General features: G+C 33.5%; 1 protein-coding gene across 1 annotated transcript; it reads left to right on the forward strand.

The window, feature by feature from the left end:
• Positions 1-6634: 6634 nt before the first annotated feature.
• LOC145695014 (uncharacterized) lies at positions 6635-18568 on the forward strand. Its single transcript, XM_081771840.1, has 3 exons — positions 6635-6819; positions 7573-7756; positions 16476-18568. Exons 1-3 carry the CDS (start codon positions 6655-6657, stop codon positions 16691-16693), a joined length of 567 nt encoding a protein of 188 aa, XP_081627966.1. The 5' UTR covers positions 6635-6654; the 3' UTR covers positions 16694-18568.
• The last annotated feature ends 1130 nt before the right edge of the window (positions 18569-19698 follow it).

Genomic DNA, 19698 nt, shown 5'->3' on the forward strand with positions numbered 1-19698 from the left:
TCCTGTTTGAACGTTGATCGCTAATAGAGCAAGAATTATAATAGATAGCGTCAACCAGTTTCGCTAATAGATGGCGACAAGAGGTTTACATCAATGGATTGAGCGCTTGAAAAAAACATGCCATCACCAAACGCATGACTGCTGAAAGCGAAATTTAGTATACTAGTACTTCTGGTTTCTACGCTTATTTCCATAGGCCGAAACATGTTTCGAAGAGAGTTCGAAAAGCGATCTTTTGACAGATTCAGCTACCCAACAATGAGTTTTGTCTCGACATTTATCTATCTCTTTAAACGTCTGTGTGAACATTTACGATTTCTTGGTTACAACACTTACCGCACAACGAATAAAAGGAAAATAGATAGCGATAAGCATCTTTGATAAGAATTCAGTACAGCAAGAATATGTTTCACCTCAGATGTTATTCCTTTTTTTGTAACAGAAAGTGATAGATATCACTTAAAGCTTCCGGTTTCAAGTGAAGCTCCACAGAGCCAAAGCAGTAAGAGATATGGAGTCAGCATTCAAAGAACTGGTTATATCTATCTTTGATCTTATTTCTCTATTGCAATCTATAGTTATAGATGTCCTACTTGAAGTTTGAGTATTGCATTCGCATAGTTTGAAAGTTACTGTCGTTTCACATTGTGAAATGACACTTGCTTCCTGATCTTCAGTCAGGGCCGGCCTTAGGTGGTGCGGGGCCCAATTGAAAACATTTTGCGGGGCCCCAGGTTTACAACTAACTTGCACCAAGGTCTGTAGATCCAATTATATATATATATATATATATATATATATATATATATATATATATATATATATATATATATATATATGTTCACACAAAATTCAATATTTCATAATCACTCCCTTTCATTAATTATCCATCTCCTAAGAACAAATCATGCGACGTCAAATAAAAAAAATATCATTTTCATTTCATTTCAAAAGTATAACAGAGATTTTGCAGTCATAATGGATGGCAATCAACATGTGCGCTTAAATAGTGCGTGAAAGTTAATAGACTAAACATAAAGGTACATTTTAATATAAAATTATATGTGTAAATCTACAACTAATAATATTAGTATATCATATCTGAAAAGGACATAGTCATAGTAGGACATAGTCATAGTCATAGTTTTGGTGACCTCCCTCGAAATTTTCAAAAGTTGTTAAAATAAAACCTAAAATTACGTTTTCAGTCCCCACATTACCAAACACTGAGGGCACCTGGATCCCCGAAAATTTTAAAGTTGTTAAAAGAAACTCTAAAATTACGTTTTAGTTTCCCCATTGCCGAAAACATTCCGGGGAAAGACCCCGGACCCACAAGAAATGAAATCCTGGCTACACCACTGTGCATATATTAAATATAGTAAATATCTATAGTACTATAGAATTTCATCTATTAAATACAACAGCGTGTCAGCAAGCCAATCTTACAAGTTTTGACACGTATTTCGAACAATTGAACACTTTTCGAAAATATAGGTAATGTAACTGGCCCTCTTGCCCCACCCTGCAGGCGGCCATGCATACAACAATAATATTATGCTTTAAGACGTGTTTTAAAAATTTAGCAAAAGCTACCAACAATCCTTACATTGTGGAAAATATAAGCGAATAACGTCTTAAATGCGTCATAATAATTATAAATACCATAGTTTCTTTGTCAATTTGGCCTTACACGAATTGACTTTCGAAAGTTATTTTGCAATTTAAGATTAAAATAATAGGCCCTACTTGCACTGCATGTTAACATGACTGAATAAAACATAACACCTGGGTATAATTTCTTATGATTTTTTATTTAAATTATGTATATTACAAATCACCATATTACACCATATGAAAAATTTATATTTGTTAGACATAATGAAATCCACATTGATATGAATTCGTTGCGTCAAAGATTTTTTAACGACTGTATCTTTTTGAAAAGAATTTAAGTCAGGAAAACCTACTAGTTAGAACATCGTAGGTAGCTAATTATGAAAGATATGATCAGCTTGAAATCGTTATCGATTGCAGGCAGATGATGAGACGATAACAGACCTTACGGAACTGGTGGAAAATGGATGACGTATTTTCCATATGATTATTCGAGTTAGAAGACAAATCTTCATAAGCAGCTACCGACCTTTCAGTACGCAACTTGATTTAAATAATAATAATAATAATAATAATAATAATAATAATAATAATAATAATAATAATAATAATAATAATAATAATAATAATAATAATAATAATAATACATTAACAGGATTTTTTGCAGGAGAGGGCAAAGTTTGTCCTCTGGTTTCGTATTTTTAATATAACTATAATAAGAGAAAGGATATGCAAAGAAGTCGCACTGAGGCTGATTTTTTTTTTTTTTTTTTGATACCATCTAGGTATTCACGGTAATATCACATGACATGATTGGTAAGAATAGGGTTGCCATAATTTTTTGATCCAAAATACGAGCAAGCATTAAAATGACGACCCATCAAAGTACGGTGCCCAAACACAGAATAAATATTTTGAAATTTCTTACCTAAAAGTCACCTTTTTAAGTTATCACACAATCGTTTACTGTAATACTTAAAACACTATTCGAAACTAACATGTTTCTTTTTTTCATTGACAGAAAAATAATAAATCATACAATTAAATTATGTATATTAAATATAACCAAAAGAACCCTGCAATGGAAAAATGAGACACTTAAAAAAAAAAAAAAAAACATAACCTACTTTATTAATAGTGACTAAAATATAAGTTATATGATGAAACCACAGTTCTTTTCGTCCAAGATTCGTCCAATACGATGGCAACCCTAGATAAGAACACCAGGAACTTTTACTTAGTGGGGTTTTCAAAGTAAAAGAGAGAGTGCACCCAGAGTAATGATATACATTTTTACATGTTTACGTCTAGGGGTGTGTGTAAGGAAGCTTGGGGTGGGTGTTAGGGGTGTTGGGGTGCAGAATACTCCCTGGACATAAATCAACTTTTAGAACAAGTTGTAAACGCAAAATAAAATAAAGAAACTACTGCAGCATTAAATTCAAAAAATATTTACTTATGCCCGGAAACTTAATACAAACTATTCATTTACTTGTTAGGGAGAAGCTATACCCTCCCTTGTGGAGTCCATAAGTGTATCTGTATCTCAATATGTCGTTGTGTACTTGACAACCGCGAGTAGCAGAGCCATCTTAACTGTACACAGCCACTTGGGCCGGAGGAACCGTGAGCGGAATGGCATGTATTAATTACATGTATTAGGAGCAAAACTAAGTCATAGGGACCACAGCACAATTGTTTGCTCTGAGCTCTAATATGCTGTTTAAACGGCACTGAAAGTAGATTAGACTGGAGAGTAGAGCAGATGGCATTAGCGCGGGGCCCGATTGGGAGCAATCGGTCCAATCGGCTTAAGGCCGGCCCTGTCTTCAGTATTTGTATTAGACTTCCACATTAGGAGCAAAAACAATTGACAAATTTCAATGACCAATATTCAATAATGATAGGTCATTTATAACTATTTTGCAGCGCAAGTCATGTGGCACAGAATATTACAACTATTAGAGGAAATCCAGCAGCAAAATTAAATTACTTCTTAGTTTTAAGACTCTATTTATGTCTCTGTTTTCCTAATCGCTGATTTGATCGGTAGTTGCTGTTTACTCAGTTGTGGCAGTTGAAGTTTTGTTTGTAAATTGTGTGGATAACAGACATAAAGAGGCTTCCCGAGGGGGATAGAACTATAAATATAATATCAAAAAACTGTCCTTTCCGGCTTCTTTCTCAGGGGGGGGGGAGAAAATGTCATTATCAAACATTTAATAAAAATACCTTATTTCATATGAGATACAGTAATGATAGTGTGTAATGCAATATCATGTTTAAATTCAATCGTAATTGATGTTAATTCCAAAGGACAAATTGAAATTAATCTCAATTGTAATTACTTTTCAGAACAATTACTTCTAATTGATTGATTGATTGCAACTGATATCAACAAATTAATGAACAACGCTGCTCTGTGTAAATGTACCGTTTCTACATTGTCAGTAATAATTAATATAATTCGGTTATTCTAGTGGGCTTATTTATTAATTGCGTAAGGTTTAAGGCATTTATTATTGATCTTAACCAGACAGTTTCAGGCTTCTTTCTACAGAGCTGGTCACAATTGAAGTCATCGATTATATAGAATTTTCAACTTGCTGGGATAGTCAAACGAAATATCATCAATAACTGATATTTCAGTATTACGTCATATGATTATGCCCTTTAGGATAAGTTACATGGATGATTAACATTAGTGAATAATGATGGAAGAATTCAAGGAGGAGGAAACCGGAGTATCTCCAGAAAACCAAAAGACGCGATGTTGTCACTGCAAACTTACTTGTTCGGGGATCGAACCAGAAATCCCAATCACCAGAAGTAAGTGCTCTACCACTGAGTCACCGTGCCCTCCTCAGTAAGTGATAATGTACTCTGGGGTATATTGGGTGGTCTGTACAAGCAGGCACGTAGCCAGGATTTCGAAATAGGGGGGGTCCGTGACGAAATACTGTGGTTATCACACCAGGGGCTCGATCATTCTAAACTATTATAGTGGCAACATATATTCGTCCGTTTATCCAGGATTTCGTAATCGGAAGGAGGGGGGGGGGGGAGAGACGTGACATGAAATACTGAGGTTAGACAGCAGGGGATCGATCAATCTAAACTATTTTACTGGCAACATACCCATATTGGTCTTTTAGGACAATAAAATGAGGATATGTTAGTAAGTATTTTAATAAGAAAAACTATGAAGAAATCTTGAGTAAAAGAAAATAAAAAGTATTGAAAAAGATATAGTCTTCCGAGGTAATTTGAACTCGGTTCTACTTGTCTTCTTTATTCTTCTTTTTCTTATCTTCGTTTAATGCCATCAAGGATAGCAACGAGATACTCTTTCAGGAGTAAAGACATCCTATAGAATGGATTAGAGGTGCCGCAAAATTCAAATTGGCTCATATTATTGGTGATTCTGGGCATTTCTTAAGTTCTACCTGAAAGTCTATGTTATCCATGCAGGTGGATAGAATTCGGAATGCTTCGTTACAATAATACCCATTTTCAACCCCCCCCCCCCCCCCCGGTTTCCTCCACACAAAGCTCCTTATAAGAAAAAGTAACCAAACACTTGCTGTAGCTTTATATTTTTGACGCTGATTCATCTTTTTCTTGTTTCTTTTTGTTTCATCCTTCCTTAATATTTTTCATTTCTGGATCCGAAGGGGGGGGGGGGGGGTCCGGACCCCCCGGACCCACCCCTTGGCTACGTGCCTGGTACAAGGCCGCAAAGGTTATTGAAATACTGTTTAATGTTATAAGAAAATCGTGTAAAATTGAACTATACTAAGAAGCCGGGTGATGAATTTGATGAATATATACCGCTAAAAACAAGAAGTGAGAGAATTTATACTTTAGCTTTTAAACACAAGCATAATATACGCTAGTTAAATTTCTGTATTTTAACTAAATTTGACTTTAAATTGACTCCGCTGCAGCATATTTGGGGTTCTAACTCTCTGTATTACTCACTTGCCTTCGCTCGATATCGCTGCTTAGGTTAATATGCTCCTCAAAAGGCCATGTACTAAATCCTCTTATGTATGTAATCTATTAAATATGGATACCAGTTTCTTGAGTAGTTCGGATCGAATTTTTCGCAGAAAAGGATATAAGGTGCCTTCCTAAAGTATAAAGTAAAGGATATATAAAACAAATACGACATTATCTGCAAAATAACATATTTCAAGATGCCAAGAGTCAGTTTTATACAAAGAGTAGGGTTTATGTAATGATTTTCTATTAATTCTTCTATTCTTTATTCTGCACGTCTATCTTCTTATTATGCTTTCGATTTTAATGTTTGCTTGCTTATGAATTTCTGTTTGTAGACTGGACTATATTATTATTATTATTATTATTATTATTATTATTATTATTATTATTATTATTATTATTATTATTATTATTATTATTATTATTATTATTATTATTATTATTAATAGTGGATTTTGGTAGCTTATAACAAATCGCTGCTCGTAGTTAGTCAGATTAATTGCAGAACTAGCAAAAAGTAACGATTTACAATTTAAATAAATATTACAACCCGACTGAATAGAAAAAAATATACATAATTATTTTTGGTATGTTACAACGGAACTTGTGTAACGTTAAACGGATAATTTATATTTTGAAGGTTAAATTAATTAAAAATATGAATATAGATGACCAACAGCTAAATATTAATTGAAGATAGAAGCAAATGGGAATTGCTATCAAAACTACTTCCTATTTTTCTCAATATCATTCCAGCCATTTATTCATTTGGGGCGAGTGTATTTCTGAGATACGAAGGAATCACTAAACACTTTCCTGTTTGCCCTAACTTGTACATCCTAAAATTGATATACTAGGTAACAAGCGAAAATAATTATGCACATAACTAGCGAAGTTTATCATTGATTAGAAGAAAAAGAAAGGTACATACCTATAAATTTGTCGACTCATTATAGGATAATATATATATATATATATATTTTTTTTTTTTTTTGTATTAGAAGAGCTGGAATTCGTCAAACAGGGTACAGAATGCAGAACTACACTTTTCTTGTATTTCTAACTGTTGTTTGTGCATTTTCGCATTTTCGACATACAAATGCATTCAGATTGAAAGAGCGCTCTGTATCTTCTGAGTCATCTGGTTCAAACAATTGTTTTTCACCCTCTATAGCAGATGACATTAATTTCGTTAGTGTAAGTACTTTCCTTTATGCTAATACTAGTTGTAAATTGTTTGATATATTCTAACACTTTCTTCTCATTACTCAAGTAGATTTATACAACATTTTAAATCAGATTTTAAGGTTGAAGTACAATCCTTGTTAGATTTCCATTTATTCCGGTTCCTTTTGGGCAGAGTAAAGGTTAGAGTACGCTTTATAGTACACTCTTGGGAGCAGGCGCGTTAGTGGTGATGAGTATGTGTTTAAAGAAAGAAAAATGCGGAAAATTTAACAGTCTATTCTAGGTGATCACTACAAGGTAGCTACACAATGATTTTGCATAGTGATGAACTACAATTTTCAGCACTGCTTCCATGTTATTTTATATTATTATTATTATTATTATTATTATTATTATTATTATTATTATTATTATTATTATTATTATTATTATTATTATTATTATTATTATTATTATTATTATTATTATTATATTATTATTTCGAAAACGTGACCTACTCGTAAGCGGAATTTAATCGAGAAAAAATTTGAAATCTCAATTTTTTAATCAACAATGGAGTGGGTGAGTGCATATTGGCATGGAGTAGCTAACTCGATGCTTTATTTATATTTCAATATGTTTTCTTCGCTTTAGAATCAATGCATATCTAAAAGACGAGTTCATAAATTCAGTTTAACATTATTAGCAGTATCCTGTAAAAATAATTAGTAATTTTCTTCCTTTTTTCTCATTTTACTTATATTTGTATTTATTACATTTCAGCTGTTGGGAGATTGGGTTCTGTACAATGCATCAGTAGCTGCACTTGATTGCAGCATACTTAATATTCAGGCACACAACGAAACTACAGCAATTGTGACACAATTTTCTATTTTTTACCCTTCAATCAATTTCACGCTTATATGCAATGTAAGCTCAATGGAGTGTAGCACGGAAAGTGGGGAAGGTAAGTGCATTTATAAATTAAAATTAAGAATTTATAGTACTATATTTGGCATTTCGACTTTTAAATTTATAAGAATTTCAAAATAAATGATCCGAGAATCTTACTCAGAAAATTTGAGACCGCAGTTTTATTACTAACATTTATTATGGTTGACTGTAATCTGAGTAAAGTTAATACCGCAGTAAATATAGACGTGAGCAATATTCGTCGTCTAGATATTAAACAGAATCCTGAGTTCAAAAAATTCTTCTTATCCTTACATATCTTTTTATTCTATATAGGCCTACATATACTTTTCGGCATTATTTATTTCATTCTCCTTTTATTTTGCAGTGTGTAAGTGTATATTTCATGTTTCGACTCTATTAAGCACATACGCCACTGCAGTGTAATTTCTGCATACAGTAAAGAACAGATATAAACAAATTAGACTTTGACCAGCTTGGCACTTTACTCCCGAACTATTTCCTCTGTCTACTGCCTTCCACCTTTTCTTTCTTAATACTTTGTTTCTTCACGTGTAGTTAATTTTTACAGCAGTCTGTTTTGTCACCTACGAAGTATCGAAAAATATATGGGTTCGAATATTTAAAACGCTATAGAACCTCCTTAGGAAAGAAATGTTCTATTGTTGGCGTTTTTTCTTTGCTTTCTTGCTACTTGCAAACTCCAACGAACATGCGAAAACTTATGTTCTGTTTCAATTAAAATACTCGAGAATTTAAGTTTTTCGATTCAGAAAAACCGTGTTTGCGTAAGAAGGCAAATGATTTTCTTTTCCTCACCTTATATCCAAAAAAAAAATGAAAAATATTCACTTTTCGCAATTCTGGAAGGACGTGTTTCCATCGTGCTAGTTCTAGAAGATTCCTCCCTGTTTTGCCTATTCATGTTTCGACTACTAGCCTCCCAACAATATTGATCAATATTTCTACTTTTTCAAGATTGTAGGCGAAACAGTAATTCCTGTTTTACCTATTCCTGTTTCGTCTACTGCTAAGACAAAGGGAAATTTTTGAGCTGGGGATTTTTCTTGGGGATTTTAGCTTTATATGAATCCAGGATATTGATCTAATGCAAGTCACTAAAAGGAAGTAAAAACGTTTTAGCATGAAATAAAACTAAGTGATAGAATTAAAAGAAATGAAAAATAGAGAAGAGCTATGTTATCGTACATGCTCATTTATTTATACTTTTTTTTTCCTGTCGTACATTCATACTCAGTTTTTCAAACGTATGCGATAGGATACAGTATCAACGTAATCCATTAAATGGATAGTTCTAGATTTTAATCTTTCCAAAGTATTAATTCGTTAATCTAAGCGTTTGTTCTTCAATTTCTGCAGTTATCGCCGGTTCCTTACCTCCAGCAACTACATTTTAGTTTCATTCTCCTGCTGTCCTTGCTTCAATGGGCTCCAACAATGTGAATATATTGGGATGATCATGAGACAATTTTTATTCAGTTTTCAATGCCATCCCTGAACACTGTTAGTCGTTCTTGCCCTGTATCACATTTGTTAATATTTCATAAAATACAATAAAAAGAAATGGGTAAGTTGGATGACTATGAAATTTTCTTCACTCTTCCACTTGGCTATTCCACTGTTCATTGGTGAAATCTGACAAATCAACTCTGTGCTTATTATACTACGATAGTCTATGGCTTGCACTACGATAGCAATAACCACCGGAAAAAATCTAAATGCCATTATGTTGTGCCTTACAACAAAAAAATGAACGTTCCTCTAAATTTTTGGAAGTGGTTGAATGGGATCCTCGATTACACTGTTCGTGATTTTATCCACTAAACGTCTGGCTTCAATTGGCGTTCTTTGAGGTTCGTGCGAATGTATACCTGACGATTTATGGGTTCATCTCCAAGAAGAACAACAGTGGCTTTGCATCAGAGTGTACATTTCATGTAAGTCTTCTCACTATTACGCCTGTTAATCCGATATAAATAATCTTTATATTCAAACAGTTTACCTCCAAGCTTAGTGTTAACAAAGTTCGACATATCTTTGAGGATAAAAACACTTATGACAAAAATATTCTCACAAAACACTCAGAAGACAATTCTATCTAGAATTTTAAAAGGTGTGCGGCACGACCCAGGACAAAGCCTAGGAAATTTCTGAACTTTCACAATTCTGAGCTTTTATGCGTACCTTAGCTACATATCTAAATGAATACTGTCCGGAAAAGGTTAAGAGAACTACCAAAATGTAGTAAAAGTATTGAAACAATTTGTAATTGGTATACGCCACATCTTTAACCACAACGGAATGGACTAATCATTTTGAATAATATTGCCACCACTGTAGGATTATCGACTAATAAATAAAAATATAAAACTGTTAAAAAGATATACAGAAATATTAAAATAGCAAAAATTACTGCAAATGAAATCTTGATGAACAATTCAAAGAATAAATGTGCAGCAGCTTGGTCTATAATTAATAAGGAAATTGGGAAACGTACTGGTCGAAATTCCGTACTAATATCCGTAAACGAGTTCAATGGATATTTTGTGAATAGTATAACAGAATTAAATGATAAATCAAAAGATGAAAACTGTTCTTCCGAAAATCAAAATTTTGACTTTAAAAGGTTATTAGCACAGCAATGTGTAAATAACATTCAGTCAACTTTTTCATGGACTGCAATCAATACCAGAACAGTTTTATCAGTCGTTAGTAATCTGAAACCTTCGAACAGTGAGGATGTCTTCAATGGATTTTCTAACAACTTGTTAAAAAAGTAAGCTATGTAATAATTGAACCTTTAATTTACCTATTTAACTGGATGCTTTTAAGGGGAATCTTCCCTGACTGCCTTAAATTGACAACCACTGTTGCCATTTATAAGAAAAGTGATAAAAGTAAATCCAATAACAATAGTCCTATATCCTTAGTGCCAATTATATCCAACGTTTTTGAGTAATGTATTAAAAATTAATTATTAAACTATCTAGAAACGAGTAAATTGATCCACACTTCTTAATTTGGATTCCGACCGGGCTTTTCCACAACTAAGGCTGTGGAAAATATAGTAATAAATAGGCTATATTATACAATTTTTAAAGTAATTTATATACGTGTGCTGTGCAACACTGCTAGATCCGAACAAAGCTTTCGATACAGTATCACACGATTTCATTGGTTGCACAGCTATATTATCATGGTATCAGGGAAATTGAGTTGTCATTAATGAACTCCTATTTTAGCAATAGACGTCAGGCTGTCCGTATCGCAAATGAAAGGTCAAGATTTTATAATGTAACATCAGGGGTAGCTCAAGGGAGTGTGTTAGGATCTTGACTTTTTCTTATCTATGTAAATGACTTCCCAAGTTTTGTACCTTGTAAATTTGTTTTATATGCTGACAAACACACTACTTCTAAGAACAGATAAGACCTTAATGGGAGTTAAAATTACGAAATGTTAGAAATGCCATCAACATGGTTAAACTATAACAAATTTTATCTCAGTGAATCTAAGACAGAAACCATTCATTATTTTTCTTGATAATCTAACAGATGCATGCTAGACGTTCTGGAAAACTATTTAGATCCAAAGCTAAAGTGGAAAGTAAATGTTGAAAATGTATGTAAAAGACTATCTAGAATATTGTTTTTAATTCGCAAATCAAGAACAACACTTACTAAAACCGTACTTCTTACAGCATATTATTCTTTCTTTCATTGCCATTTAAACTACGGTATATTATTATGAGGTAATTCATAAGGTGCTCAAATTGTCTTCCAATGGCAGAAGAAAGCTATGAGAGCAATAAAAGGTTTGCCAGATATTGTATTATGTGGAGCATTCTTTAAGGAAATTCGTACCATGACAGTTCCTTCTTTGTACATTTTTAGATGTCTTATGCACATTAGAGAAAATCAGGATGGTATTGGTTATCGCAATAATTATCACTTATATAACACAAGACGTAAAGATGATTGAAATATCCCACATGTTAGGCTAAATACAACCCAAAGAAGCTATAAATATACTGGCTTGAAACTGTATATATAATGTATTACCAATTTACTGTATATTTAAAAAATGTGTAACGTCGATTTCGAAAACCAATGTAACACATTTCTTGTAAATAATGTTATTTATAGTATTTAATGAATTCGAATACAAATGTCAGTTATGATAATCTGATTTTTGTATATTATTGACACTGTCTATTACAACATTTGTTGTTTAATGGCAATGAAAAAAAATATCCTATTCTTCTATCCTAATTATATGATACACACAAAGTTCAACACAAGACTATCACACACGTTACATTCCCGGTGGCTCATTAAAAGTTTCGATTCAAATGAAACGCCAATCAGAGCGGAATATTTGTTTCAATTGCCTAGGATGATTTTTGGTAAAAGTGAACGTACGTACATTTAGTGTTTTGTTCGTATTCTTTGTTGTTCGTACTGTAGTTGTTTAAATCGCGACTATTGATGCGTTCTCGTTAATACTAAATCATTTTACGAAATAAGCCTAACTGAATTCACATTAAAAATAAAATTCCCAAGAAGAATCCCAAGCTCAAAAATATCCCTTCATCTTAACAGTAGGCGAAACAATAATAGGCAAAACAGGAATTTCTGTTTCACATACACTCTTGATTACGTAGAAATCTTGATAAATATTGCTGGGAGGCTAGTAGGCGGAACAGGAATAGGCCAAACAGGAATACACCTTCTAGAACGATGAGTTTTATGATTGTAGTCTTACAGGAATTTCTAAATAATAATGGAATGTAGAAGATTTTCATTTTTGCATGACGCGACAAAGCATTTTCAGTTTCCAATAAAACCCCATTAAAGCTGAAAAATTTTAATATTAACTTAGATAATGCTGTCAAAATCATACTTGGATACAAGATATCAAATATTTTTCCTATTCCAATTACCTAAAATGTGAGATTCAATGTCATAAAATGTTCTTTTAAATAGCTTTTGAATAATTTTCATTTCCTCTTTTTAAATTCTGAAAATGAAATATATATACTTTTATAAATGTCCCTGTTGGTTTCTCTCTTAAAGCTATAAGCGTGTCAAATTTCAGCTTTGGACGCCAACTGAAAGTACCCGTGGTTTTATGTCAGTAGGTCAATTTTTGTTGCTTTATTTACAACATAGAATCTTTTTAAATAGAATAATAACTATTAATTGATTCACTGTTCAACATTTTTCACTAGCCGTTCTTTATTGATTTTTGGCCACAGAATCGAAAATCGCACTTAAAATTCTCTCCTGGCTCAGGTTTCTGAGTAATTTACGATTTTATATTTTGCATATAACACTATGGGACATTATAAGTACATGATTTGAAATTATTGTTTTACACAGTACAAAGTGTCGTTCGTTACAAGTATTTGCTGCATATTCGACTTCGCAACGTTGTACTGTGTTACCAATACCTAGTGCAAGCGTCTCATGAGTCACGTGAGGCAATGATTGCAAATTGCGACTAGCTCCAGTTAACGTCTCTAATCGTATTAGTAGCGTGATTCAAGCAGTAGTTTGGTAGATTGTTTGTGTTACTGGTGAACCACCAGTTTGAAAGTAGAGAACATTGTCGTGCTGTACATATTGTTTTAATTGCGAAACGTCAATGATTCAAGGAAAGTGCAGCAATGCCCCACGTTGGTAAAAATTCGGTGAACATTGTGTGCTACATATGTGCGGACGTGATTTGTGGTTCCAGGAAGCGGCGATTGACTGCTGCAGTGCGAAGAGCATATTTGCTATATTCTGGGTGTCGTGTTGGAAACCAGGATAAATCATGGGCTCCCCACGTTTGTTGTACAAGTTGTTCATCTACTCTCGATGCCTGGATGAATGAGGAGAACGTTTCCATGCGCTTTGCTGTGCCCACCATTTGGCGTGAACCAACAAACCATAGTACAGACTGCTACTTTTGCATGCTACCCTGCTTGAAGAAAGGTATAAATACGAAAAAAAGAGGAAGATCGAATACCCAGTGATACCATCTGTCATTCGTCCAGTGGCCCATGGAGAAGGATTGCCTATTCCCGATCCCCAGGCTACCATTCCGACGAAAAGTGATACAGGGAATGAAAGTGAAGGTGAACCTGCTCCACATACCAGTGACATTGATCCTTCATTTGAGCCGAAAGCCAACTATTCTGAACCACACCGACTCACACAAGTGGAGCTTCATGACCTGATTAGAGATTTGGAACTGCCAAAGAATAAAGCTGCGCTCTTAGCATCTAGGTTACAGCAGTGGAACTTTCTGGCGGATACAGTTAGAGTATCAACTCTTCGCGATCGTCCAAAAAATCTTACAAAATATTTCTGCTGCACCGATGAGTTTGTATCTTGTAATGATGTTCCAGGTTTGATGCAGAAACTGAAGATTCCTTACAAAGTAGAAGATTGGAGACTGTTTATAGACGCCTCCAAAACAAGCCTTAAGGTTGTCCTCCCATACAACGGTAAGGAGTTACCAGCATCAATCCCTGTTACTTATGTACCCCTAGGTAAAGAAAGTTATCCCATGTTGGAATGCGTTCTGGATCTTATAAAATATCGTGAACGCAAGTGGTTAGTTTGCGCTGTGATTTGAAGGTGATCGCAATTTTCTTGGTCTGCAGGGTGGCTATAGAAAGTACAGTTGTTACATATGTGAGTGGGATAGTCGTGCAAAGAATTTCCATTACACCCAAAAGGAATGGCCGCGACGAAAGCTTTGTTGCCAAGCAAAGAATAAAAAAAAAAAATCAAATGTACCTCTCGTGAACTCACTAAACATTGTACTACCCCCATTGCACATCAACCTTGGACTCATGAAGACATTTGTGAAGGCCATGAACAGGAATGAGCGTGCATTGGCATACTTGTGACAAAAGGTTTCGCGTCTAAGTACAGAAAATATTAAGCAGGGAGTCTTTATAGGTCCGCAAATACGCCAGCAATTGCAAGACGAGGTGTTTGAATCTATTCTCAGTGCTGATGAGCTCTATGCGTGACATTGTTTCCCTAATGTTTGTACCAGATTCTTGGGCAACCACCGAGGTGAAAATTACAAAGAATTAGTAGAAGAATTGCTATCTGCCTACGAGAAACTTGGGCGCAATATGTCACTCAAAATGCACTTCCTCCGTTCCCATCTTGATGTCTTTCCAGTGAATTGTGGATCTTTCAGTAACGAGCAAGGAAAGCAATTTCACCAGAACATTTCTGCGATGGAACATTACAAAGGAAAGTGGTCAGTTTCAATGTTAGCGGATTTCTGCTGGGTGATTCCAGGAGATGCTTCAGATGTTCCTCACAAGAAACAAGCAAAAAGGGCGTGTTTAAAACAGATACTTCAGGTAACTTTTACCAATACAGTTCTTGTCCCGTAGCGCTATATGCAAAATGTTAGAGTGCTATTACACCGATAGTGTGCCAGGAGGACGTTATATTTTGATATTCGTATTCAGTGTCCAAACATTTATAAGTGACAGCTATTTTTCTTTCCGTAATTATGTTAATTTTTGTTACTTTTACCTTTACAGTTTCATTATCATAGCGTTCGTTATATGCAAAATGTAAATTGTGTAATTAGTACTAAATCTGAATTCGGAACACGTATTTATTGTGTTTTTCGTGTTCAGCGCTCAAACAATTATAAGGGGCAGATATTTCTATTTACGTAACCTTTTCAAAGTTTGGTGACTTTTACGTTTATAGTTACATTATAATAGCGTTATATGCAAAAGGTAAATTAAGCATTTACCACTAAATCTGAGCTAGGAGCAAGGAGCATATTATCATTGTCATTTTATTGTTCAGCGTCCAAGAAATTATAAAGAATGGCTATTTTTCTTTCCGTAATCATTTCAATATTTTGTGACTTCTATCTTTACAATTTCATTATTATTGCGTTATATGTGACATGTAAATTGTGTAATTACAAGTAAATCTTAAAAAGGAGCACATTTTTACTGTCAGTTTCGTGTTTAGCGCCCAAAAATCATTAAAGAACGACCATTTACATTTCTGTAAAAAAATTCCCTGTTGCACTGTGATTATTGTGAAATGACAATCTTCATTAGCGCCAAAAAATAATTCGTTTTTTCCTCTTTCTTAAGGACTTCGCCCGAAAATTGCATCAACCATGCTAATTTATTCAGTTTGACATCACCCACTTATTGGTTTAATGTCTCATCTTTGGACGATATTACATTTAAACGAAAATTAAAGCTTTAGCGTTAAATACTATTTAGCGCTCCCACCTGGAATCGAACCAGGGACTGCTCGGACCAAAATTTGAGCAATAGCGGCGACCCTTAGCAGCAATATTGATGAAAAGCTTGAAAAGGATATATTTCAGTATTCGCATAATGTGTAAACTTTTTTTTTTGGCCAAGAGATCAATTTTTAGCTTCATACAAACAAATCTGCGAAATGATGCATAAGCATTTACGTCTCACTGCTATTACTGTGTTAAGCTCAAACAGATGTATTGATTCATATATGTCCCAATATCGGACATCTATTTCCTTATTATAGGCTAATATTATTGTGTGACTTTAATTTTGTATTTCATTAAGAGGAGTAACACAAACATCTAAATATTTAATAATTTACTCATTGTATTTTAATTCTCTTAACAACCATTAATACTTTACTAATATTGTTTATTTCCATTTCTAAACATTAATTAATCATCATAATTTACAATTTCAGAGATTTTGCTTCGAGTTACAGCAGCAAATCCTACCAGATACCTTGTCTTTGATACTTGCAAAGCATTGTCGACTGGCGGAAGCTATCAAGTTGTTACTATTAATGTTCGCTCTGGCATAGACCTAACAAAAAATGACTTAATTGAAATTCAGGAGGAACTCAATGACAGAAATTTGAAATTTGATGATATGTTCAGAGTTTTTACAGAACATTGCTAATGCGCAATCAAAAAATATTTCACTCATTCTGGCGAAAGATATCTTTTACACCAATATTATATAACATTTTTTCTGTTAAGGTTGATGCAAGCTATTGCATCTCTACATGCTTTATCACTTGTTTCTATTTTCATCAATGAAATAAATGTAATTTCGATTTATTATAGCTCAAGCAAAACTGAAAGATTAATATTCAGAAATAAATACATTTCAAGAATTGTTGACAATTTTTTTTATTAGAGTAGTGAAAAATACAGTATAATATAATATATGGGAAAACATGTATTCAAATTCCCGCTTTATAACAGAAATAATTGGCATATTGTTGTTTATACTTTTTGCTTAACTAAGATTTTTGTCACAATGTTGATTATAGAAATATATAACATAAATTTAAATTACAAGTATTTAGTCTTGTGGAACATAAGTAAAGAAGTAGCTAGCCTTTAGAAAAGAAAAAAAGAGAAATGTACATTCAAGTAGTGAAATACTGATGTAGGGAAAAATAGCACAAGATCCAAACTTTATTTAATATATCGATTTTTTTCCGTTTCGATATTTGTTTCGACCATTCATTTTCAAGTTTGATGTTGTATTGATTCAGGGAAGTAAATTTTGAAATTACAACATTTTGTGCAAAAAAGGTCAATGTATTATTGGTTATTGTTGGTTACGTTGCATTTACGACCATATCTAAGTAAGAAACTTGTAACTATTTTATAGGAGTAGATATAAGTTAATGTGGCTACGAAATATTGTCAATTCAATGTATTAGTATTGGCAAAGCTTAATAACTTGGTACAAAAACAAACATGAAAAATCAAAGTTAAGGGAGGTCTATTCATATTTACAAATATTAGGTTTACGATTATCAAACTTTATAAATACTACTGAAAAGAAAGAATTGTGTAAAGTGCGAAACACATCTTGTACTTGGACATCAGAAACTGACAATGTACTTATGAGAAAGGAAGCAGCCTCTTTGTAAGCATTTATACTAAATAGGTCTTTTACGTAAGTTTTGCAGATTACCAATTATAGAACCCATTTACCTCGCCTTTCTTACCTTTATGAGGAATCATACCATATGAGTTAGAATTTCAACATAAATGAGACAAAACTATCTTAAAGTAAAAACTAAAAACAGAATAACTAGATCGGTATGACTCCAGCCTACAAAGTAATAATTTGGCCCTTAATCTCATGTTTCTAATTTTAAGGGTTTTCCAAACATGACCATATTATTATAACAATTACAACTGCAAACCCTTTCTCTTTCCACTTTTCCTTTTCCCTTTTTCTAAATGGAAACGTCAAAAAGACCTCTGAAACACGTCTTTAGTTATTTTAACTAAAATACTAATTACTAATTTTCATGTCTCTAGCCTTATGGGATTTCAAGATGTGACTATCTTATTATAACAATTGTAAGGTCCATCCTTTTTCATCTTACCACGCTGAAACACGTCTTTAATTATTTGAAATCAAAAGTCGCAGTACCAAATGTTATGAGCCTAACCTTAAAGAATTTCGAGAAATGGTCATCTTGTTAACAACAGTTCTAATTCAACCGATTTTCTCTGTCGCGTAGAAAGGAACCATTAACTTTTCCCTCTAATTGTTTGTGTGGTGAACAAATGAATTCCACTACGTACGAAACGATTATATATTCGTTAGCATACTGAATAGTGGAAAAGTAATAATAGGATTAATAATAATAAATTTCAAAAAATATGTACTTAAAACACTGGCAGACGTCAGTTTAATTATAGAAAGGAAAACCTCTGATTCTGACTAATTTCAGGATGCTGAATTCGAAATTGATAGCCGTTTTACTACATTAGCTCGTATTTTGGCGTCATGCATTGTTACCAATTTTGCCATTTTGTAGGGACGGCTTCAGCTGTCATCGAAGTAACCGGTCTGACAATGCTATTTGAGTAAGAAATAAATTAGATTTCACGCAGTTGGCGATAAATGGGATATATATATATATATATATATATATATATATATATATATATATATATATATATATATATATATATAACAATGAATACCGGGAGGACGGGGATTGTTGAAATGCTTGACACTTGTGTTCCTCCCCCTCCTTTGTTTGTTTGTTTTTAGACCACTGAAACCGGTTTAAAAATATGATCTATGTGGCAACAATGAGCGGCACGATGACGCGTGCTAAAAAAGCGCCAACTGCACCGTTATTGCGTGGCTCAGTCTTACTCTTATGCATTGCAGTAAGTAATCTCTCAAGTGTATAAGTATTTTGTCGAGAGAATTGATTTTAAATTTTTCGTCAGTAACTTCAGTTTTATTTTACTGTATTTTAGAACCGTTTGCCATTGTTTTCACTATCTTTTAGTGATTTTATGAAATAGTGGTTGTGTTGTTATTCTAAGTTTCGGTTTCCTGTGCAAAATGTCAAGTTCAATATATATAGTTTCTTAGTGCTAAAATACAAACAGAATATATAGTTTAACTGGTTTGATTCAATAAATTAATATTAAGAATTCTATTATATCCTTTCTATTGCAAGTGATCTAATTGGTATGAGCAATTGGAAAGGCATTAAAGGAAATATTACCATTATGTGATACAATATTACGTTAACCTTGATCTTACTTCACTCATCACTAGTTTCCAATTGGGGTCGCGGTGGCTCAGTGGTCATTTGCTCGACAGACGCCGTGCCGTTCACCTCGTTGTCCCAATAGGTGTTCGAGTGGAAGTAGTGAGTGTGTTAACTTGCTTCAACTCAACCTGCAATTCTACTACCAAGTAGTTAGTGTTCTCTTTTCATCATATTGTCTAGTGTGAAATACAGGTTTACCTACTAAGTGCATTATGTCTGTTGTCCGAGTGAATACGTTACGTTTGTCATTCCAAGATGTTGTGAACAAGCCTAATACATTAGTCTTGCATGAATGGATCCGCAATACTTTTCATCTGCTTCCTGATCAAGCTGTCAGTATTGATTTTGATTACAGTCG

Source organism: Thermobia domestica, chromosome 9 (genome assembly GCF_964235325.1).
Source record: "Thermobia domestica chromosome 9, izTheDome1.hap1.1, whole genome shotgun sequence".
Classification (NCBI taxonomy): domain Eukaryota; kingdom Metazoa; phylum Arthropoda; class Insecta; order Zygentoma; family Lepismatidae; genus Thermobia; species Thermobia domestica.